This window comes from Bombina bombina, chromosome 2 (genome assembly GCF_027579735.1).
Source record: "Bombina bombina isolate aBomBom1 chromosome 2, aBomBom1.pri, whole genome shotgun sequence".
Classification (NCBI taxonomy): Eukaryota; Metazoa; Chordata; class Amphibia; order Anura; family Bombinatoridae; genus Bombina; species Bombina bombina.
The window spans coordinates 942018944-942044649 of record NC_069500.1 but is presented as its reverse complement, the minus strand read 5'-3'; the positions used below and the strand labels follow the sequence as shown (position 1 = coordinate 942044649).

General features: G+C 36.4%; 1 protein-coding gene across 2 annotated transcripts in view; it reads left to right on the top strand.

Moving 5' to 3' along the window:
• The window catches only part of PPM1K (protein phosphatase, Mg2+/Mn2+ dependent 1K), a 57316-nt gene that overhangs the window by 10401 nt on the left and 21209 nt on the right, over window positions 1–25706 (top strand). Inside the window, exons 1-3 of one of the 2 annotated variants that reach the window (XM_053703417.1) lie at window positions 1884–1996; window positions 7342–7841; window positions 13721–13821. In XM_053703417.1, the coding sequence (XP_053559392.1) occupies window positions 7411–7841; window positions 13721–13821 (532 nt within the window). In that variant the 5' untranslated portion in view covers window positions 1884–1996; window positions 7342–7410. Of the gene's footprint in view, window positions 1–1883; window positions 1997–7341; window positions 7842–13720; window positions 13822–25706 lie in introns of those variants that run through there. The other variant, XM_053703416.1, reaches the window with a different exon arrangement.

Sequence of the window (25706 nt, the reverse complement as noted above, 5' to 3'; positions counted from 1 at the left end):
GTTATCTGGGAGCAGGCACTGATTGGCTAAACTGCAAAACTGTGAAAAGAACTGCAATAGAGGGGCAGTTTGCAGAGGCTTAGATACAAGATAATCACAGAGGTTAAAAGTATATTATTATAACTGTGTTGGTTATGCAAAACTGGGGAATGGGTAATAAAGGGATTATCTATCTTTTAAAACAATAAAAATTCTGGTGTAGACTGTCCCTTTAGGTATAAAGTTGCGCTGTGTTTTAATCACGTTATTGCGTGTGACGTCACCACGCAAAACGGGAAGCCCCGGCGATACCTGTCACTCTACAGGCACGAGTAGGAGCGGGTGGGAGCCCCCAAATCTCCCTCAAGGTGGGAGAGTGCTAGTGACGGCTCTGAGCTGTCATTAGCACAAGAGTGGGAAACTCTGTGATGACCCAGAGCCGTCATTAGCACTCAAAGGGTTAAAAAAATGACAAAATAAGTGTAAAATGTTAGTGTCTATAAAACACTATGAAGACCTGTGCTTGATCTCCTTATATGAACTAAGATAAAACAGCTGCCATGTTGTAACTTGTGTTACCTTCTCTGCTGTGGCCAATTAGGGACAGTTATAAATAGGTCACTAGAGCAGTGTTTTTCAACCAGTGTGCCGTGGCACACTAGTGTGCCGTGAGAGATCCTCAGGTGTGCCGCGGCAGACTGACAACAGTGCGGGGGTGTCCCTCTTTCAAATTTTGAAATATTGGGAGGTATGTGACAGGCTCATCAGGCATAATTTACAACCATGACACTGACATTCATTCACAGACAATCATTATGATTGTTTGTGAATGAATGTCAATATGTCATGTATAGTTTGTAGGAGGCATGGCATGGCAACACAGTACAGTGTGTGTGTGTGTGTGTATATATATATATATATATATATATATCCTGTAGTAGGCTACAATGTGTGATTTTGTAAAATTTTGGGATGGTGGTGTGCCACAGGATTTTTTAATGTAAAAAAGTGTGCCACGCAAAAAAAAGGTTGCAAATCATTGCACTAGAGTGTGCAGCCAATAGTTGTGCTGGATTTAACAGTGTTCTGCACTTCCATTTCTAACAGGAACTGAAAAGCTCACAATTTCAGAATGGACTTACAGGCAAAGAGGACAAAATAAATAATGAAAGTATATTGCAGAGTTGTTTTATATATACAATTTATCATTTTATATTACCATCTCAAAGTGTTTAATGTCCCTTTAAAGTAGATTTTTGTAGAAGACGAGACGTCTAATCTATGCTAAGCACAAAGTCATTATACTTTACTGCTCAACTATTTTCGGATTCGCTGTCAATACTTCTTGTATTAGTGCACGCCAAAAATAACCTTATTTATATTTGAAATTAGTTCTGCCATGAAGTACGCACAGCGTCTAATAGTAAAAGCGCCTAAAACCTGAGTGACCTCTGTCGTTGTCACAGCAATATGCTGTTACATTAACATTCTGCAAGAGAACATCATTAATATGCTTCTTAGAACATACTCTTATTTTATCTGATGATTAAAATGTCTTTAAGCGACGGCATGTATGCACACAACAAACTACGCAGTTGTGAAAAGCATTTTGACACTGACTGACTCATTTCAATTCCCCTAACACGCCAAGTCTTATTTTTAGGCCAGTTTTATCCCGCCCTGTTGTGCATTCATTGGTTCACTATTATTTAGCTGATCAAATCACAAAGTCACTGACTCTCTTCCAGCCTATAGCCTCACACTATACCGCAATTGTTCATAGGCCTCCTACTAGTCAGTAAAGATGCCTGGCTCTTTGCCTGACTTGGGGGCGGTGGCTCTCAGCTGGTGGTTCAGTTGGATAAAATAAACATGTGGGATGTTACGAGACAGCGCCCCTTTCCTTCTGATTGGCTGATCCTTTGTTGCGACCAGCTAGTCTGTTAGGAATTCACTGTCGGCTTTGTAGATCTCATATGGCTTCTGATCACTCGTGACCTGATCTCCTGGATATCGGGTGAGAATACCTATTATATTGCAATGCTGCAAATCGGTGAATTGAATGCAGGAGAGCGCTGCAATGAACACCATCTCTGGCACCAAGAGGTCAAAATAATTATTGCTCTTGATTTGCCTGGAATGGTTCAGCATGCAGTTTCCTGTTGATTCAGCTGTAGGTGCCATTACTTATTTATTTCTGTGTTTTTCATTATGGATTTGAACGCCAGTCCTTTCAATATAAGGGGACTGGATGTCATTGTAGGGAGGGTAAAATAAAGCGGTACGGAGGGGGCGTGACTGTTTCCTGCTTGTGCAGGGGTTGCTTATGATGCTGGGTAAATGTATTTCTGAACACAATGATTCTGGTTTTATTGATCACATTGACCTATATATTTGGGTTGTGGTTTGATATACTGCACACCATACAGAGTAGAAATTCATATAATGTCCAGCAGTGTTGACGATGGTGTCGCTTTTTTCCCAGGATGCTTGTTTCCTGGGTGAAGGAGCAGACATGGTTTCCTAAAGAGTACCTGTGGCTAATTACACGTATCTTCCTCCCTTGTGACTGCACTTGTGAAAAGCAGTATGGTGTGACGTCACATCATACACAAACGCTGAAAATCCAGAATGTTCTAAGAGCTGTATCTGCTCAGTGTACAACTACTACAGTCTGATAAGCTTAGCAAGGCATGGGTTACAGCTGACATTATATCAATGTTATGCAATAATGGGCAGCTCTTGTTTGTAGTATACACATGTTATTGATAGGTTTGGTTTACTCCAAACCTAAAATAAATGCGCAGTTTGCTGCCAGCACTCTTCAGCATCGTTTATTATAGTAAAATAATCTGAGAGAAATATTATCAAAAATATTTTCAGATTTTATTCCTGAATGCCTGGGGGGAAAAAAAATTCTGTCTATATATATATATATATATATATATATATATATATATATATATATATATATATATATATATATATATATATATATATATCTCAACTACTGCTTAGATTGTAAGATAAAAAGCTGGGCCCTATAATCTTTCTATCACAAATACAAACTTGCATGCTCAGATTGTTTGTTTGTTTTAAATAATAAACTTTCTGATGTAGAATATATATATATATATATATATATATATATATATCTATATATATATATATATATATATATATATATCTCATACCATTTCCACAAGCTCATATAGTATTCCATTCAGCAGTTTATTTAAATAACTGAGGTATTTTATGATCTTTTTTGAATAGTCTAGGAAACATGTGAAGCTAGATGCACTGGAGTCGACTTTTTGTTGTTGCAAATATTTCCTGTGACCAGTGCTTTATTTTAACTGTCCAATATTTCTGTAGAATAGATTCTAGTGTCATTAGTTCCTATGTTATTATAAGGAATCCATTACTTAAAGGGACATTATTATTATTATTATTATTATTATCAGGTATTTGTAGAGCGCCAACAGATTCCGCAGTGCTACATTAAACACTAAATGCATGCTAGATAGAATGATGCATTCAAAGAAAAGATTAGTCTATGTGACTAACATGTAGATGTATTTTTTAAAGTTTCATTAGTTGTTTAAAAAGTGACAAAATAAGTGTAAAGTTTTAGTGTCTATAAAACACTGGGCACTGCCATGTTGTAACTTGTGTTACTTTCTCTGCTGTGGCCAATTAGGATCAGTTATAAATAGGTCACTAGAGTGTGCAGCCAATGGTTGTGCTGGATTTAACAGTGTTCTGCACTTCCATTTCTAACAGGAACTGAAAAGCTCACAATTTCAGAATGGAATTACAGGCAAAGAGGACAAAATAAATAATGAAAGTATATATTTAATTCTTGTTGCCAATTAATTGCCACATTTTAATAATCTATGGGATTCTGAGGATGCATAATACTAAACAAATTATTCATTTCCCCCTATTTAAAGGGACAGTCAACACCAGAATTTTTTTTGTTTAAAAAGATAGATAATCCCTTTATTACCCATTCCCCAGTTTTGCAAAACCAACACTGTTATAAAATGAATGCACTTTTTACTTCTGTCTAACTAACTAATCTGACTAACTTGTATCTAAGCAGCATCTGACCGCCCCTAATCACATGACTTTTAGTTATTATCTATTGACTTGCATTTTAGCCAATTAGTGCATGTCTGCCACTAGCCACGAGCATGATCACAATGCTATCTATATGGCCTACATGAGCTTGCTCTCCCCTGCTGTGAAAAGTAAATAAAATAGAGGCGGCCTTCAAGGGCTTAGAAATTATCATATGTGCCTTCCTAGGTTTGCTTTCAACTAGAATACCAAGAGAACAAAGCAAAACTGTTGATAAAAGTAAATTGGAAAGTTGTTTAAAATTACATGCCCTATTTGAAAAAATGAAAGTTTTTTTTTTTTTGGTCTTGACTGTCCCTTTAAATGTGTACTTTTGAAGTATAACAATTGGGGATGATTACAAAACCTTTTTATTGCAGTTGGCAACATCTAGGTGATTTCAAAGCGACAGCATCACCAATATGGACCTGTGAAATTAAAAAAAAAATATATAAATGTGTATGTATTTGAGAGCATTACATTACATCAAATGAGGGTGCCTTATACACTTCTGCTTAACTGTCCATCTTTGGATATGTGTGTGTGTGTGTGTGTGTGTGTGTAATTTTACATGGTCCTGAGTTTTAAGGATCAAATTCACTAATTTACCTGTTCAGAAGATTAAAATCTTCTCAGCGAACATAACTTTGAAATATCAGGTTGTCTCTGACAACTGAGGTCATAGTGTCTGTGTATGCAGGAAGCCGAAGAATAACACTGGTCTTTGTTATGGTCATTAAAGGACCAGTCAAGTTATGCTTTAGAGACACATCTATTAATGATTTGGTAGCCATTTAAATCTTAGTGAATTAACTTCATCTGTGTTAAAGGGACACTAAACACAAATTGTAAACTACATGATTATAAACCTTCATATATAAGAATAATTTTGCAATGTAAACTGCAGCTTTATTTTCTCAAATGAGTATATTGTTTTATGCTAGTTCTTTTCACTGTCCCCCAGAACAAAAAAACCCTTGCTAACGAATCACAAAGTAATATTCAGATATAACACAAACTCTGTACATGTGCAGACTAGGGTAGTCTGCCCTCCTGTATTCCCTTAAGGTGGTTTAGCACTGATTCAAATTGGTTACTATTGCAAAGAATGATTTGCCTATCATCGTTGTTGATGCAGACCTGATAATCCACCTTTTAAAAGCATGTGACACCATAGAAGCTTAGGGAGGGAAAAGTAAACAAAAGCTTGGATAAATTGCCTTAAAGTATTAACCCAAGCCTCCCTGGGAGAAAGTGAAACACATTTTTTAGATGTATTTTACAACAAAAGGCTGAAAAATAAATAATTAATGTATATTACAATAATGTTTCACTTGCAATAATGAAACCTGTTATGCATTGTTGAAATGTCAAGTTTAAACGACCCTTTCATATGGGAACTTGACATGCCTTTATTCCCCTCTTTGAAGAGTTTTTAGAAAATGCTACATGATTAGTTTTTATATCTAATTACATGAATATCAATTCTGCTATACTGCTGACATATTCGCTATACTATCCAAACAATTTGACACTTTATTTTGTATGCATATTTTTGGCCTCTTATGTTAGCAGTTTTACATGAATCAAATGTTTAGGGAACTGGTGTTTACTTTTTCAACATAATGGGGAACTAATAATTAAATGTTTAAACCAAAATAAATACTTGTGTATATGCAAATAAAGGATTTTTTCCCCCCCAAATGTATTGCCAGTTGCTTTGGGCAGAGAGCAAATCTGCTTTTTGTTATTTTAATAATAAATTTAAACAGAAATCCTTTAAATGTTCACTTATTTAAAACTAATAATAATAATAATACAGAGAACAATAAATGTTGCATACATTTGTTTCATTTTCACAGGCTATGGGTTTAAGCATAAGGATATTCAATAATTTCCAATTAAAAAGCTTATCAGCAATTTTTAATTTAAAATATTCCAGTAAGCTGTCAAATTTGTTTGGGATTTAGCTACCTAGAATATGAAGGGAGCAGCCAGACACTATTTTTCTAGCAGCCGGAGTATTATTTTATAATGGAAAATATAAATGAGTCAGATCTATTAATTTTAAGAGCAGTTACTTGCAGATTTTAATATACAATTTTGTAGTAATAAATATACGTTTAATTTGTTACCCAAGGGATCTGAGTTAATGTGATCATAAAACAAATTATAGCTTAGCTTTTATATGTACTGTTATTTTCTCAAATTACTGTAATAACAAATTAACAACTTAATCGTCCCGTTTCCTTTTACTATAGTATTTTGTTACAAAAAAAAATTTGTATATTTTTTTTTTTTTTACTCTAGTGTTTTGGGTTATTATGGCACTTTACAAGATATAGCTTTCAACCCATATTTTAGCCTCTGAAAGCTGTTAATCTTTGTACAATTAAGAGATAAATTAAATGCAAAATGCAGAAAAGCCTGAAACCCAATTTTATCAAAGACTGCAATGCTCAACACTTGCTTTTTTAATAGAAATAGTTACAGAATGCTGTAACTGACAGATTTTCTAATGCTCTGCATCAACTGTGTACTAATAGAAACATATATTTTCTAGGTATAAAACATGTTAATTTGTGTTAAAATGTCAACTCATTTGAGACGGACAGGTAGATGTGGTCTCCCTTTTAGCATTCATGTTCATAACCTGCAAAATGTGTCTATGGTTTTTAATGTCTTGTCCATGACTTCTGTACATTTTCCCAGATTGTATTTTACATTATAATCTATCCAATTAACATTCCAGTATGAAGTGTTCATTTACGTAGCTATTATCACATTTATTTTGTTCTCTTGGTATCTTTTTGTTTAAAAGCATACCTAGGTATGCTCAGCAGTGCACTACTGGTAACTAGCTGGTGTTTGGTGGCTCACCAGGTGTGTTCAACTAGATCCCAGTAGTGCATTGCTGCTCTGAAGCTGGCTTTAACTGTGTGCTTAACTATTATATTCGTCCCCTTTTAATGTTCCATGTTATACATTTTAACCCTTTAAGGACACAGCTTTCAGTTTGCTCAATTGTTTTATGATGGAAAAACTCCGTCATATGTCCTTAAGAGGTTAACATGTTTCGTTAGCTGAAAATACAATGAAAGCCATTTTATGGCAAAAAGCTGCACTTTCCAATTTAACTAAGCAATATTTTTCCTTTTTTTATCTTTTGTTTACATTCATGAATAATTATGGCCTACCCACAAACAATACTTTTTTTTTTCTTTGTTTTACATTTTACAGCCTTTGAAGACTTGCATTGATTGGAAAGCAGACATTTACTTGCCTTACCAAGTCTAGAGTAATCAAGGAATGTCAACAGCTATCTTTGTTACTTTTGTAAGGCATGGAGGGTGTCAAGTGAGAAGAGGTGCCCTTTTAAAGTCTCTGGTCCTACAAGATAACACATGCGTCACTTCTACCACCAACAGAAGGCCTTTCTCTTCTCGTTTTGACCCAGACGGAAGTGGACGTCCAGCAACCTGGGACTCCTTTGGGATCTGGGACAACCGCATTGATGAGCCAATTCAGCTCCCGCCCAGCATAAAGTATGGCAAGTTGATTCCTCAAATTAGCCTGTCTAAAGTTGGCTGCTCCACTCAGCTTGGAAAAAGGAAGGAAAATGAGGACAGATTCAATTTTGCTCGCTTGACAGATGAGGTCTTATATTTTGCTGTATATGATGGACATGGAGGTGCTGCTGCAGCTGATTTTTGTGACCGGTTTATGGAAAATTACATTAAGTAAGTACCACTTGTTATTACCCAGTAGTATAAAGTAGAGGCAAATGCTGTCGTGAAAAAGACATAACAGGAGATACATTGTTCTAGCGAGAGGGATCATTTTCTTTTCTTTTAAGTCTGTATGCAGTTTTTGTTATTTGAAAATTAAAGTCCATTTTTATGGTTTGGATAGAGCATGCAAGTGTAGGATATATTTCTGTGTGTTTCTATTATTAGTTACTTTGTTTCCTTGTTATCCTTTGTTGAAAAGCAAATGTACATATCAGCAGGAATGTACTACTGGGAGCTAGCTGGCAATTGATGCTTTTGCCTCTTGTCATTGGTTCGCTAGATGTGTTCTGATAGGTAGTTCATTGCTGCTTTGGAGCTGATATCAGATATGTGTTTATATTCTTTGCATGGGTTAAACACACAATTTATTTTGTTATTACACATTAGAGAATGGCCCTTTAAAGTCAATAATTTTCTTTGATTGTTATGAAAGAACACTCTTTAAACATACTAAGCTTTTTTTATGCAATTTTTTGTAAATTGAAGCTGTAAATTTTGATTTTGTAGCGTATAGGAAGTGCATGTGTGTGCACGTCTGGTTCATGCGATACAGAATTGCACGCACTACTTTTTTGGTGAACAGTGCCCACAAGCATATGAACAAAAATTAATTTGTTTTAACTGCAGGAACAACAGTTTTTCAAAAACAAGCTATTGTAACACTAATTATGATTCTCATTTTGTATGGAACAAAAAAAAACCTAAAAGAATAACAAATACTCGAATGTTCCTTAAACCTTTTACATTGTATTATAAAATGTGCTTTACTCTGTCAGGGAGTTCCTATGTTGCAGTTCAACAGGCTATATTGTTCTTCTTCAGACTTTATTGTAAACACAGTTTCTCTTAGTGGCGTTTATCATCTTGCATACACATGCTCAAATATATGGCCAAATACATGCTAAACTGAAGGCTCATTTTATAGTTTAAAGGCACATGATCCTTAACATCTGTGGACACCCCTTATTATTCCGATTATACCTGCTTTGTGACGGAATAATCTAGATTTTATTAGACACAGAGATGAATATTTTGCTTAAACTTTCTTTTTACTACTCAACTGCAGATTTTCAAAGAAATATAAGGTAACAGAACATTAAAACAGAGAAAAAATTGACCATGTATAGTTGGCCAATGAAAGGGTAATTTTAGAGAACCAGGTATAGAGAGACCAATCAGAATAACCATAGTGACCATAAACTGACCACTGAGCAACCCAACTTCCTCTTTCTTGCTTGATGCTCAAAAGAAAAAAAAACTTCCCAATACAACAACAAAGACCAGAAAGTCCAATGATGGATGTGCAGATGAACAGGAATAGTAGAATCTGGATAGAACTTGACACGAAGTGTTATCAGTTGATGAGAACGAATAAGAAATTCTTCTGATCCATCTCTTCTTGAAAGCCGAAGGAGAGTTGATAGAAGCAGCAAATCCGGATTTGATGATTGTAGATTGATCAGATGGAAGCTAAAATATATAAAATAAAATTAAGTATTATACATAGGGAGGGATATTTTAGAGGAGGGAAAATATTCGTCTGTGTCTTTAATAAAATCTAGATTATTCCGTCACAAAACTAGGATAATCGGAATTTTATTACAAGACCAGAGACGTCATATTTTGCTAGTTTAAACCAAATATAAAGGAAAACAAATTAAAAAAAAAAGATTAAGCGAGGCATGTTGAATGTGCTTAAAGTAGAAGTGCTTGAAAACACAATCAGAGGACCAATCTGTAGCTTTAAGAATTTCCTGTAAAGGAGCAGATTTCAAAAATGCTTTAGAAGCTGCTGATCTTCTAACTGAATGAGCAGAAAAGGCTGTTGTTAGTAGGGATAGTTTGATTGTTGAAATTGAGGCCTGGACACAAGGGGAACGGCCGGGAAAGCGGCCTCTGCCTTTCCCAACCCTGTCAGAGAAATTATGCGAATAAAAGGATTTTCTCAAGGTAGTTTTATTTAAAGTTGAAAAGGTATTGGCATATTTACTAAGATCCTTCAAGAAGGCATCTCCAAACAACAAACCCTCTTTATCTGAACTGAGTTCATTAACCCATTCTCTGACTGTAGAAGGGTCAAGATAAGATTCTTCTAATAAGGCTTGTTCTGAAAGATCAAACAATTTCGTAATGGGTCCAAATAAGTCTAAAAGTTTGTCCTGGCAATTACGCCAAGATTTTTTTTTTTTTTTTTTTGCTGGGAACCATTCAGAGGATCGAGGATGATGAAGGGTTTCAGCATTAAATCTTGGATTTCCAAGAGCATCAACAAATTTTAAATTCCTCATCTTCAAGGTGTATTGATTTCTTTAAATGTTTTTTGAACTTTTTTGCTTTGGGTTCAGAATCTGAAAAATTAAATTCATTATCTGAGATAAAATCAGAATTATCATTAGAGGACTCTGAGGAATGAACATTAGAAATTTCTGCTAATTATGGTCTAGATGAAGAAGCAGATTTATGTTTTAAAACTACCTTTTTGTCCTCTTGGGAGAAAGGGGTCTATTCGCGGATGTTTTACTTCCTTTTCCGCCAGGAAGGTTAATTAAAGAGAGTTTTTGTTTATATCTATCCACTAATTTTCTGCTTACTCTCATAGCATTAGAAGGCGCTTTTCTTTTTATAGAAGATTTGGAAGTAGAGGGTAAATTGGTAATTAAATTAGTCATTTGGGACATATATTTACCTAGGGAAGAATCAATCATTTTTTGAACAGACTGTTCTGTAAGTGGATTAGGGCAATCAGGATTTTGAGACATATTGACAGAAAAAAGTAAAAACTTTATAGAAACTTTATTCAAAGTAAATTAATTAAAGTAATAAGTAAATAATTTCTCTGACAGAAAATATTAAATTTAAGATAAATATATATTATAACCACAGGGTGGCAGAATGAGTCCAGCAAACACAGGAAAATAGATTTTCTTCAGCAAAGACTGTAATTTGCAACAGAATAGCAAATGGGACCAGCTGAGGTAAACTGCACAGCAAGGAATGACGAGGTGGAGGTGGGAAAGCAACTACGTAGTTAGGAACGCCCCCAAAATGGCGCCGACAACAGAGAGGACAAACAGAAGAGAAAGGAGACCTTCTGAATAAAGTGTGTATGTGTATGTATATATATATATATATATATATATATATATATATATATATATATATATATATATATATATATATATATATATATATATATATATATATATATATATATATATATATATATATATATATATATATATATATATTATTAGGAAGTAGAAAAACAAGGTACTGCAAACTCTGGTTCCATATATATATACAAAGTGCACTCCAGATTCCAAACAGGCAACAGCTTCGGGTGCTAGCAAAAATTAAATTATAGCAGAAGACAAGAAGCACTCCAGAAGTCTTTCAAATAGTATCACCTTTAATTAGTAAATATATATATATATATATATATATATATATATATATATATATATATATATATATATATATACATACAGGTGGCCCTTGTTTTACAACGGTTCAATTTACAACGGTTCAGAATAACAACCTTTTTTTCCAGTGATGTGACTGCTATTGAGAAGCAGTACATTTATTAAAATAGCCAGTAGGCGGAGCTGTCCGCTTGTGTTGCAGCAAAGCCAAGCAAGTTGAAATTAATCAGTTTAACCAGACCTGAGCTATCGAGCAGATTTCAAAGGAACAAGATCTTCCTGTCTATAAATCAGTCCAGATTGGAATGCATAGAAAGAACTGTTTGCAGAAAAATGCAAGTGAAGTCTGTGTTGTGTGATTATTTTCTTAGGTTTATAATGCTGCTTAGCATTTAAAGTCTTCATTTCAAAGCTTTAAAAATAATGTATTGGGTGTTACTTATGCCAATTTTGAGAGGGGCCTGGAACCTATCTCCCTCACTACCCATTGACTTACATTATAAACTGGGTTTGGATTTACAACCATTCCTTCTGGAACCTAACTGAGGGGTATGTATGTATGTGTGTGTGTGTGTGTGTGTGTGTGTGTGTATATATATGTGTATATATGTATGCCAGAAAAGTGAATTAGAGTAAGAATTAACACAAAACAGGGTAAAGTAATAAACAAAAGATTCTATATAGAAGAAAACAAAATACAATGAAAAGTTTTATTTTACTAAAAAACAAGCACCAACATTTTTTAAATACTTATATTTAGCTGAGCAGCAAAAGAAAGAGGAGGTTGGGGTGCTCAGTGGTCAGTTTATGGTCACTATGGTTATTCTGATTGGTCTCTCTATACCTGGTTCTCTAACATTGCCCTTTCATTGGCTAACTATACATGGTGAATTTTTTTTCTCTGTTTTAATGTTCTGTTACCTTTATATTTCTTTGAAAAGCTGCAGTTGAGTAGTAAAAAGAAAGTTTAAGCAAAATATGAAGTCTCTGGTCTTGTAATAAAATTATTTGAGTTCATGTGTCCAAGCTGCACCCATTGCTAACAGGTGCATACAATCCATCACATAGCCATGAAATCTGCATAGACGAACATTGACAGTATTATAGGTTGTATTCGAGAGTTTAGTGACTTTAAAAGATTTCACCTTCACCGCAATTCAGTTCATGAAAGTTCTGCCCTACTAGAACTGCACCAGTCAACTGTAAGTGCTATTGTGAAGTGGTTGTGTTTTAGGACAACCCAGCCACAAAGTGGTGCTGAAATGCATAGCGCATAAAAAACGCCTGTCTTCTGTTCACTAACTACGTAATTCCAAACTGCTTGTGAAAGCAACATAAGCATAAGAACTGTGCATGAGCTTCATAAAATGGGTTTCAATGTCCGACCAACTGTACACAATCACATGCCTTAGAACTTACATTATGCCAATTGTTGGCTGCAGTGGGTAAAGCTCTCTGCCGCTGGACTCTGGAGCAGTGGAAACAAGTTCTCTGGAATGCTTAATCACAGTTCAGTTTACTAACTGGCAGTCTGATGGAAGAATCTGGGTATGGTGGATACCAGGGGAATGCTACGTACTGTAAAGTTTGGTGGAGAAGGGATATAATAGTCAAGGGATGTTTTCAGGGTTTTGGCTAGGCCCCTTAGTTACAGTTAAGGGTCATGTTAATGCTACAGGATTCAAAGACATTTTAGACAGTTTGGTCCTTCTAACTTTGTGGCAACAGTTTGGGGAAGGCCCTTTCCGGTTCCAGAATAACTGTGTCTCCATGCACAAAGCACAGTCCATAAACTGTTTGAGAAGTTTGTTGTGGAGGAATTAGAGTTGCCTTCACAGAGCCCTGACTTCAAATATATGTGTATAGTATGAAACATCAGTAGTTTAAACATGCTAACATAATTTTGCACAATAAAGGTTAAATAGATGCTATTTGATTTAAGCCAAAGCTAACAAAGTGCATGATTGTGTATCCTAGGCATCTATTGCTTATTGGAGCAACCCCTCACAGAAAATGTTGGTATATTCAACACAGGACCCTGATGCTCTGTAATACTTTTTAAAATCTTCTCTTTTAATTGGAAAAGAGAACCTGTTTGAGTACAATGCCCCTTTTTTAGCCTTAACATTTGCCTAACACAAGTAAGATAAAGGTATTTTAACAGAAACTAGACCGTTCTCCTTATTTAGGTTTATTTTCAGTCTACCAGGTTTAATAGATTTTAGGAGTGCAATTTTCATTTTTTATGTTATTGAGAATTTTTATTTAATCATCTCACATTTATCAAAGTAATACGTATTTTAAAAACGTAGGAGCCTACCATTTCATTTGCTCTTCATATAATGTATTGAGGTAACTCATGATTACTGTATTACATCACTTGCTTTTTTCTTTTTCTTTGCTCAGAGAGTTCCTTAAACAGGAGAAGAATATGGAAATAGTGCTGAACAAAGCTTTTCTAGAAATAGACAAAGCTTTTGCAAGACAAGCTCATCTTTCTGTTGATGGTAGGTATATTAATAAATGGGTTTATTACAATAAAGTACTGAAACGGTTAGGACAGACAAGGGTATATTATACATCTGTAAATATATTAAATGCTAAGTAACAAAATAGTGGTATAGATGCCACTGGAAAATGTGCTTCTTTGTTGAGGGAACTCTATTTTCCTTTTGAAAAAATATTTTTTACTGCAAAATTAACTTATTCCATATGTGTCTCACATGTTTTCATTCAGATTGAGAGTTAAATTATTTCATCATCAACATTACCATGGTATTTTTATAATAAATGTGGGTGCATTTGGAATGTACTTCAGTGTGGAAAGTGAATACTTAAACATAATAACTAGAGCTGTGGTCTTCATTTAGAAAGGAAATCATTAGACCAGGGGTGGGCAACTATCGGCCTTCCAGATGATATGGACTACATCTCCCATGATGCTTTGCTAGCATTATGGCTGAAAGAGCATTTTGGAAGATGTAGTCCATAACATCTGGAGGGCCGATAATTGCCCACCCCTGCATTAGACTTTTTTTTGTGATGTTAGAATGAATTCTGTAAATTATACTGAAACTAATTGTAGCTGAATGCAAACAATACATAAATAAAAAAGCTAACTGCATGGTTTGTATATGTTGTATGGACACTCATAAAAAGTAGGCATTGAGCATACTGTGCTTATTTACTTTGTAAGGCTTTCATCATCATATTTGTGTATGACATTATTACAGAATACATAATGTTGATATGACCACAGGCCACTACATTCTTCTCTGAGAAATATACAATAACTAGAAAGTTAATTCTAAACTGGTACTTTAATACTTCTGTTTACTTATTTTTAAAGTCCATTTTTGTTTAGCGTTAAATACTTTGAATGATTGGTCTCAAAATATTATTTAAAATGTAATAGGGTGTTATTGTGAGATTATATTCATTTATGTATCTTACAACATCGATTTCATTTTCTATGTTTATTTTAAGCTGGTTTACATGGCACTTCCAGATGTGAAGCACTAAAATATACCCTATAACTCCTTATTAAATGTATTTTTAGGATAAATCCATCAAGTCTTCTTATACTGGCTATCTGGAATAGATATTTTAAATGCCTCACAATCTGATCAAAATGCTCACCAGAAAAATAGTTTACTGCTACTGACTAAGCTACATTTTTTTTTTTTTTTTTTTTTTTTTTGATTCGTTGATTTTAGGGGTGTGAATTTGGATACTTCAGTAGCATCTAAATGCGTAAGAAAGCTACATTTATTCTTGTAAAAGTACAACACACTAAGATCTGGTTTGCACATTCACAGCAATAAATTTGGCTCAGAAAAGAGCCGAATGTGGCATTGCCCTCCGTATTCGGATGCTACGGAAGCATCCGAATGCACGACCCCTACTTGATTTCCAAAATATGGCCATGTGTGTTTTATTCTTTAAAAATTTAATTCTTTAAAAAATTTAAATAATTGTCACTAAAAAGAGATTTAATTTTTTTTTTTTTTTTTTTGCTGTTTATTCCAAACCAATAAGATCAAAATAGACCTTTTGTAATCTTAGGTTTATTGCCTACTAAAGTTGTGCACAAACTCAGTATGTAATATTTTAAACACCCAATCTTTTTGATTGTGTGAATCATTAAAAGAAAAGACAATTCTAAATTTATTTGCAACAAATTAAAGTTGTGGTTTTTCAGTTTCATGATAGTTGTGTTTTTGGTTTGTTTTTAGGTTAATGTCCTTTTTCAATAAGTTAATATGTGAATGTAATTTTAATGTTAATGTATAAATTAGTGCATGTAATTTTGTTTGGACTTTAGCAACAGAAAGAGAAAATCCAAAGGGCATATTACTTGAATATCTTTTAAGTCTCAGTACTTGGTAATTAATTTTAAAGCTTATTTTGGGCACAATAAAATGACATTTTTAATTATTTAATAGTGGTAATAAGAACCAATTAGAATCAATCATTTTTGATTATTTGACTTTAATAATACATTAACGTGCCGCATTCATGTTTACTATATTCTTAGATTTGTGTCATATTTCAGTGACTCTGCCCTTTTCAAAAGGCATTTGCAGAAACACGCCATTTATAAATTAATTTTTATTTTTTTCTGCTGTATATGTCTTATGAGCAGAGCACTTACATGTGAAATATAAAACCTACTGTAGGATAAATATAGCACCAATTAACTATTTATATAGTGGTCTGTGCCTGCTTAGCTTGAAAGCAATAACATGAGTATAATTTAGTGTGCTGACATATGGAATAGCCTTGTATCATTTATAAATAAAGTTACATGTATAGCAAACACCGTTACTAAGACTGGAATAAAAAGAAGTTGGAAAACTGAAATGTTAATGTATATTTTTTTTATTTCAATTAATTCAAATGTTAACTTGGAACACTGAGGAAGTACAGAGCTACGTTAATTTTGTTACATTATCCTTCTAAAAATTATACTAAAAAGGTTTTTGTTAAAAGTGATCAAGTTTATGGAATAAAAAAAAAAGTAATTTTTCCACTTTATCTAACTACTAATAATGCAAGTTACAAAGCCATCTATGGTAGTAAACCCCAAATGCTAAGAGATAACAGATGTTGAATTCAATGACTTTCTAGCTCTTATGACTTCCTCATTGTTGCAGGTTTGTTTTGTCTGATAAAAACCCCCTGGGTGAATTTCCTATTTGCCTCTGTGTGCGTGTTATTTGTGGCAGAGATTGTACCTGGTGAGCAGCTCTAGAACTGGAGGCCCCGGACGCAATATGCTGGGCTTCAGTGGAAAGAGAGATCTGCTTAATTTTGTCCCAGGCGAAGGAGTCCAGCGGTTCCTAGCCTGGACTACAGGAAGGTCCCACCATCCTCTTTGTAACACTAGTTGAGATGAACATGACGTAGAAAAATGTCCAGTGAGTGTTAAGATATCTTGAAAGATCTTAGTTTTTTTTTTGTTTTAGTGCTGTTGAGAAGAAAGAAAATGACTCAATATATTTGTGTATATTTATAATTTTCTTCAGTATTAAGCCAAAATATAGACACACATGACACACACATATACCTAATAAATTTCACAAAAAAAGCATTTAATACTAAGAATCATTCCTAGATTTTGGAACTGTGATTTAAGTTGGAAGATGTCAGTCAAATTCAGTATTTAAAGTGTACTTTAAATGCAAAAGTTTAAATTCTATAATTTGATAGGTTAGACTTGCAGGGGTCAGCAACCTTGGCCCCGCAGAGGTTTTGGAAATAAATTTTTACCCTGATGCTCAGCCAGCTTAAAGTGTCTAAGCATCATGGGAAATGTAGTTTCAAAACCTATGGAGGGCCTAGGTTGATAACCCCTGATGTTAGAGCATGGTTATCTTGTATTTGTGTCCCTTACTTTTGTGTTTAACCACAACAAAGGGTTATTGCAACAGATTTTACCTCTTAACAGGATATGAGCAGTGATTGGCTGTTAAGTGTTATGCTGCTTGTAATTGGCTACAAGCAGCATAACTAATAAACGCTTTAATGTCTGTAACTCTTTGTGGGCATTGGACACATAGTAAGCAAAGGACACTAATGCAAACAATAGCATACTCTAATTAGACATTCCAAGGCAACAATAAAATGATCCCTCTATTACCTGCAACATGCAGGTGTGCTTTAAAATTGTAAAGCAAACCACACTCTTTGCAACCATAAGCAGTATATTAGTGCTCTAGTTTATTAATTTACAGTATATGCTTGACAATTCCTGGGGTGCATATCTGGGCTTGTATGTGTGTGAAATGGTCAAACTCAAGACCTTTAAATCTTGTTTCAATAGAAGTTAAAAATATTATTTTCTAGTTGTTTCAGCCGATTTATAATTGCTAATCGCAAACCTTATGTGAAATCCTTAGTTTTAAAGCCCGTTTTACAATTTTATGTCCATTTTGCATAAACTATGTTTATTTCAATAACTACTGCAAATTGCTACTGCAGTCCACCCCTCTAATTATAAAGTTAAAAAAATCCTAGATTGCAAAAAGCGATCAGCTGATTTGTACATAACAGAGCAGCAACATTTTTAATTTTGATAGACAATGCATGCCTGGGTATATATATCTTATCTTATTCAAAAAGTCATAAATTATTATATACTGTACAGTGTTCCAGAATCTAGGAATTTTAAAACATTGTTTTTTGTTGTTTTAGCATTTCATTTGTCTTGATTTCATTTTAAAGCAGGTTTTTATTATTTACTTCCAAAAAATATTGTGCAGATTCATAAACTGAGCATTTAAAAAAAAAAAATGGCTGAAACACAAAATAACATCTGAATATTGATGTCATGTTTTGAAACTTTGTTATATACAGGATCTCACAAAAGTGAGTACAATATTTTATTATACCTTTTCATGTGACAACACTGAAGAAATGACACTTTGCTACAATGTAAAGTAGTGAGTGTACAGCCTTTATAACAGTGTAAATTTGCTGTCCCCTCAAAATAACTCAACACACAGCCATTAATGTCTAAACCATTGGCAACAAAAGTGAGTACACCTCTAAGTGGAAATGTCCAAATTGGGCCCAATTACCAATTTTCCCTCCCGGTGTCACGGGACTCGTTAGTGTTACAAGGTCTCAGGTGTGAATGGGGAGCAGGTGTGTTAAATTCAGTGTTATCACTCTCACACTCTCTCATACTGGTCACTGGAAGTTCAACATGGCACCTCATGGCAAAGAACTCTCTGAGGATTTGGCAAACTGTGAAGCTCTGGTGGACTCATGCCCCAAAAGGGTTAAGGCACTGCTGGAAAAAAATGGTGGCAACACAAAATATTGACACGTTGGGCCCAATTTGGACATTTCCACTGAGGGATGTACTCACTTTTGTTGCCAATGGTTTAGACATTTGTGGCTGTGTGTTGAGTAATTTTGAGGGGACAGCAAATTTACACTTTTATTGTAGCAAAGTTTCATTTCTTCAGTGTTGTCACATGAAAAGATATAATAAAATATTTACAAAAATGTGAGGTGTACATATTCTAATGTTTATATTTAGTGTTTGTAGCATTTTTGTTTTGGCTTACTGAATGATTTAATTCATTTTCTTATGTATTCATTTATTTTGTAATGTGAAAGGGTTCACGGCAGCCATATTAATGCTCCTACATTCTGTATGTGACCATATTAAGTTGCTTTTGGTTACCTTACTCCTATCGCTAAACAAGAAACACGCAGATAAATATGCTACCGAAATTAGGTATTAAACCAAACAACTTTTACATCGTAGTAATAATTCCTGCTTTAAAAGTTTCATATTTATTTCTGCATAGTTTTGCTTTTTAATTTCTAATCATTAACCACTTTTCACACCTTTGCTGCACAGCATGGCTCAGTATGTAGCAAATATTTCCCAATATGATTAATAGTCTAAGAGCTCTGTGCCACTGGCTTAAAGTGAATGTACATTTTGATGCTAAAGTGCCCTGTTTTTAAAATTTTTATTAAAAACAGGGGTACTTTAATTCATCAAAATTTACATTTCACTCCTGTTGAGAAAAAAAAACTTAACTTTTAAACTTGACAGCAGCTCCAGCTTCCTCTGGTCGTCACAAGCCATTTCTGATGTCAGAAATGATGGATAGGTCATCCTCCAATCACTGCTTCCCCCCCGGGGGAATCAGTGTCTGATTCAATGCCGTGATTGGAGGAAACCAGATTCCTCATTTTAGACCCAGGAAGAGGCTTTGCAAGGGTGGAGGAAGCTGGAGCTGCTGTCAAGATTAAAAGTTACGTTATTTGTGTTTTTTTTCACAACAGGTGTGAAATGTAAATTTTGATGAATTAAAGTGCCCCTGTTTTTAATCAAATGTTTAAAAACTGGGCACTTTAGCATCAAAATTTAAATTCACTTTAACTATACAGGCTCTTTTTCTAAGGTTTAAAATTACCTACAAACACAAAGATTATTCAATTTAAAATATTTTTCTCCTGTTAAGTGTGATCAGTCCACGGGTCATCATTACTTCTGGGATATTACTCCTCCCCAACAGGAAGTGCAAGAGGATTCACCCAGCAGAGCTGCCATATAGCTCCTCCCCTCTACATCACCTCCAGTCATTCTCTTGCACCCAACAACTAGATAGGATGTGTGAGAGGACTGTGGTGATTATACTTAGTTTTATACCTTCAATCAAAAGTTTGTTATTTTATAATAGCACCGGAGTGTGTTATTCCTTCTCTGGTAGAATTTGAAGAAGAATCTACCTGAGTTTTTACTATGATTTTAGCCGGAGTAGTTAAGATCATATTGCTGTTTCTCGGCCATCTGAGGAGAGGTAAACTTCAGATCAGGGGACAGCGGGCAGATTAATCTGCAAAGAGGTATGTAGCAGCTTATTATTTTCTGACAATGGAATTGATGAGAAAATTCTGCCATACCGATATAATGTAAACTCAGCCTTAAATGCAGTAGCAGCAACTGGTATCAGGCTGTCATGTATGTATATTTTACACTTCAGTATTCTGGGGAATGGCACTTCACTGGAATTATACTGTGTGCATAAGACTTTAGCCTAATTTGCAGGGACTAGCAACAGGCTTTTTAATAACACTTAATTTATGTTAAACGTTTTTTGCTGGCATGTAAAATCGTTTCATTTTCTGAGGTACTGGGTGAATAAAATATTTTGGGCACTATTTTTTTCCACTTGGCAGTTGTTTTATTTAATTTATGACAGTTTACTGATCTCTCTCACTGTTGTGTGTGAGGGGGAGGGGCCTTTTTTGGCGCTTTTGCTACGCATCAAAAAATTCAGTCAGAAGCTCATTGTATTTCCTGCATGATCCGGTTCATCTCTACAGAACTCAGGGGTCTTCAAAACTTGTTTTGAGGGAGGTAATCACTCACAGCAGAGCTGTGAGATTGTAGTTGACTGTGATAAAAAACGTTTATTTCTGTAACTTTTTTTCTGCTATCAGGGCTAGTTATCCTTTGCTAATGGGAACAAGCCTTTGCTAAAATTGTGTTTTTTACAAAGATTTGATGCTATAACCTTTCAGTTTATTAACTTTCAACTGTCATAACTCTTTATGTGCTTCTTATAGGCACAGTACGTTTTCATATTATAGTAAATTACTTGAAAAGTATTTCCAAGTTGCTAGTTTATTTGCTAGTGTGTTAAACATGTCTGATTCAGAGGAAGACATCTGTGCTATATGTGCTAATGCCAAAGTGGAGCCCAATAGAAATTTATGTACTAACTGCATTGATGCTACTTTAAATAAAAGTCAATCTGTACAAATTGAACACATTTCACCAAACAACGAGGGGAGAGTTATGCCGACTAACTCGCCTCACGTGTCAGTACCTGCATCTCCCGCTCGGGAGGTGCGTGATATTGTGGCGCCGAGTACATCTGGGCGGCCATTACAAATCACATTACAGGATATGGCTACTGTTATGACTAAAGTTTTGGCTAAATTACCAGAACTAAGAGGTAAGCGTGATCACTCTGGGGTGAGAACAGAGTGCGCTGATAATGTTAGGGCCATGTCAGATACTGCGTCACAACTTGCAGAACATGAGGACGGAGAGCTTCATTCTGCGGCTGACGGTTCTGATCCAAACAGATTGGATTCAGATATTTCAAATTTTAAATTTAAGCTGGAAAACCTCCGTGTATTACTAGGGGAGGTGTTAGCGGCTCTGAATGATTGTAACACAGTTGCAATACCAGAGAAAATGTGTAGGTTGGATAAATATTTTGCGGTACCGTCGAGTACTGACGTTTTTCCTATACCTAAGAGACTTACTGAAATTGTTACTAAGGAGTGGGATAGACCCGGTGTGCCGTTCTCACCCCCTCCGATATTTAGAAAGATGTTTCCAATAGACACCACCACATGGGACTTATGGCAAACGGTCCCTAAGGTGGAGGGAGCAGTTTCTACTTTAGCTAAGCGTACCACTATCCCGGTGGAGGATAGCTGTGCCTTTTCAGATCCAATGGATAAAAAGTTAGAGGGTTACCTTAAGAAAATGTTTGTTCAACAAGGTTTTATATTGCAACCCCTTGCATGCATTGCGCCTGTCACGGCTGCAGCAGCGTTTTGGTTTGAGTCTCTGGAAGAGACACTTGAATCAGCTCCGTTAGATGAGATTACACACAAGCTTAAAGCTCTTAAGTTAGCTAACTCATTTATTTCAGATGCCGTAGTACATTTAACTAAGCTTACGGCTAAGAATTCCGGATTCGCCATTCAGGCGCGCAGAGCACTGTGGCTAAAATCCTGGTCAGCTGACGTTACTTCTAAGTCTAAATTACTTAATATACCTTTCAAAGGGCAGACCTTATTCGGGCCCGGATTGAAAGAGATTATCGCTGACATTACAGGAGGTAAAGGCCATGCCCTGCCTCAAGACAGAGCCAAACCTAAGGCTAGACAGTCTAATTTTCGTTCCTTTCGGAATTTCAAAGCAGGAGCAGCATCAACTTCCTCTGCTCCAAAACAAGAAGGATCTGTTGCTCGCTACAGACAAGGCTGGAGACCTAACCAGTCCTGGAACAAGGGCAAGCAGGCCAGGAAACCTGCTGCTGCCCCTAAAACAGCATGAATTGAGGGCCCCCGATCCGGGAACGGATCTAGTGGGGGGCAGACTTTCTCTCTTCGCCCAGGCTTGGGCAAGAGATGTCCAGGATCCCTGGGCGCTAGAGATAATATCTCAGGGATACCTTCTGGACTTCAAATACTCTCCCCCAAGAGAGAGATTTCATCTGTCAAGGTTGTCAACAAACCAAATAAAGAAAGAGGCGTTTCTACGCTGCGTACAAGAGCTTTTATTAATGGGAGTAATCCATCCAGTTCCACGGTCGGAACAGGGACAAGGGTTTTACTCAAATCTGTTTGTGGTTCCCAAAAAAGAGGGAACTTTCAGGCCAATTCTGGATTTAAAGATCCTAAACAAATTCCTAAGAGTTCCATCGTTCAAAATGGAGACTATTCGGACAATTTTACCCATGATCCAAAAGGGTCAGTACATGACCACAGTGGATTTAAAGGATGCTTACCTTCACATACCGATCCACAAAGATCATTACCGGTATCTAAGGTTTGCCTTTCTAGACAGGCATTACCAGTTTGTAGCTCTTCCATTCGGATTGGCTACGGCTCCAAGAATCTTCGCAAAGGTTCTGGGTGCTCTTCTGGCGGTACTAAGACCACGAGGAATTTCGGTAGCTCCGTACCTAGACGACATTCTGATACAAGCTTCAAGCTTTCAAACTGCCAAGTCTCATACAGAGTTAGTACTGGCATTTCTAAGGTCGCATGGATGGAAGGTGAACGAAAAGAAGAGTTCTCTCTTTCCACTCACAAGAGTTCCCTTCCTGGGGACTCTTATAGATTCTGTAGAAATGAAAATTTACCTGACAGAAGACAGGTTAACAAAACTTCAAAGTGCATGCCGTGTCCTTCATTCCATTCAACACCCGTCAGTGGCTCAATGCATGGAGGTAATCGTCTTAATGGTAGCGGCAATGGACATAGTACCCTTTGCACGCCTACACCTCAGACCGCTGCAATTGTGCATGCTAAGTCAGTGGAATGGGGATTACTCAGACTTGTCCCCTTCTCTGAATCTGGATCAAGAGACCAGAAATTCTCTTCTATGGTGGCTTTCTCGGCCACATCTGTCCAGAGGGATGCCATTCAGCAGGCCAGACTGGACAATTGTAACAACAGACGCCAGCCTACTAGGTTGGGGCGCCGTCTGGAATTCTCTGAAGGCTCAGGGACAATGGAATCAGGAGGAGAGTCTCCTACCAATAAACATTCTGGAATTGAGAGCAGTTCTCAATGCCCTTCTGGCTTGGCCCCAGTTGACAACTCGGGGGTTCATCAGGTTTCAGTCGGACAACATCACGACTGTAGCTTACATCAACCATCAGGGAGGGACAAGAAGCTCCCTAGCAATGATGGAAGTATCAAAGATAATTCGCTGGGCAGAGTCTCACTCTTGCCACCTGTCAGCAATCCACATCCCGGGAGTGGAGAACTGGGAGGCGGATTTTTTTAAGTCGTCAGACTTTTCATCCGGGGGAGTGGGAACTTCATCCGGAGGTCTTTGCCCAAATACTTCGACATTGGGGCAAACCAGAGATAGATCTCATGGCGTCTCGACAGAACGCCAAGCTTCCTCGTTACGGGTCCAGATCCAGGGATCCGGGAGCGGTCCTGATAGATGCCTTGACAGCACCTTGGACCTTCAGGATGGCTTATGTGTTTCTACCCTTCCCGATGCTTCCTCGATTGATTGCCAGAATCAAACAGGAGAGAGCATCAGTGATTCTAATAGCGCCTGCATGGCCACGCAGGACTTGGTATGCAGATCTGGTGGACATGTCATCCTGTCCACCTTGGTCTCTACCTCTGAAACAGGACCTTCTGATACAGGGTCCTTTCAAACATCAAAATCTAACTTCTCTGAAGCTGACTGCTTGGAAATTGAACGCTTGATTTTATCAAAACGTGGTTTTTCTGAGTCAGTTATTGATACCTTAATACAGGCTAGGAAGCCTGTTACCAGAAAGATTTACCATAAAATATGGCGTAAATACCTATATTGGTGCGAATCCAAAGGTTACTCTTGGAGTAAGTTTAGGATTCCTAGGATATTGTCTTTTCTACAAGAAGGTTTAGAAAAGGGTTTATCCGCTAGTTCCTTAAAGGGACAGATCTCAGCTCTGTCCATTCTGTTGCACAAACGTCTGTCAGAAGTTCCAGACGTTCAGGCTTTGGCCAGGATTAAGCCTGTGTTTAAAACTGTTGCTCCGCCATGGAGTTTAAACCTTGTTCTTAACGTTTTACAGGGCGTTCCGTTTGAACCCCTTCATTCCATTGATATAAAGTTGTTATCTTGGAAAGTTCTATTTTTAATGGCTATTTCCTCGGCTCGAAGAGTCTCTGAATTATCAGCCTTACATTGTGATTCTCCTTATTTGATTTTTCACTCGGATAAGGTAGTTCTGCGTACTAAACCTGGGTTCTTACCTAAGGTAGTCACTAACAGGAATATCAATCAAGAGATTGTTGTTCCATCCTTGTGTCCAAATCCTTCTTCAAGGAAGGAACGACTTCTGCACAATCTGGATGTAGTTTGTGCCCTAAAATTTTATTTACAGGCAACTAAAGATTTTCGACAAACGTCTTCCCTGTTTGTCGTTTACTCTGGTCAGAGGAGAGGTCAAAAAGCTTCTACTACCTCTCTCTCTTTTTGGCTTCGTAGCATAATACGTTTAGCTTATGAGACTGCTGGACAGCAGCCTCCTGAAAGAATTACAGCTCATTCTACTAGAGCTGTGGCTTCCACTTGGGCCTTTAAGAATGAGGCCTCTGTTGAACAGATTTGCAAGGCTGCAACTTGGTCTTCGCTTCATACTTTTTCCAAATTTTACAAATTTGACACTTTTGCTTCTTCGGAGGCTATTTTTGGGAGAAAGGTTCTTCAGGCAGTGGTTCCTTCTGTATAAAGAGCCTGCCTGTCCCTCCCGTCATCCGTGTACTTTTGCTTTGGTATTGGTATCCCATAAGTAATGATGACCCGTGGACTGATCACACTACAGGAGAAAACATAATTTATGCTTACCTGATAAATTCCTTTCTCCTGTAGTGTGATCAGTCCACGGCCCGCCCTGTTTTTTACGGCAGGTAAATATTTTTTAAATTATACTCCAGTCACCACTACACCCTTTGGCTTCTCCTTTCTCGTTGGTCCTTGGTCGAATGACTGGAGGTGACGTAGAGGGGAGGAGCTATATGGCAGCTCTGCTGGGTGAATCCTCTTGCACTTCCTGTTGGGGAGGAGTAATATCCCAGAAGTAATGATGACCCGTGGACTGAT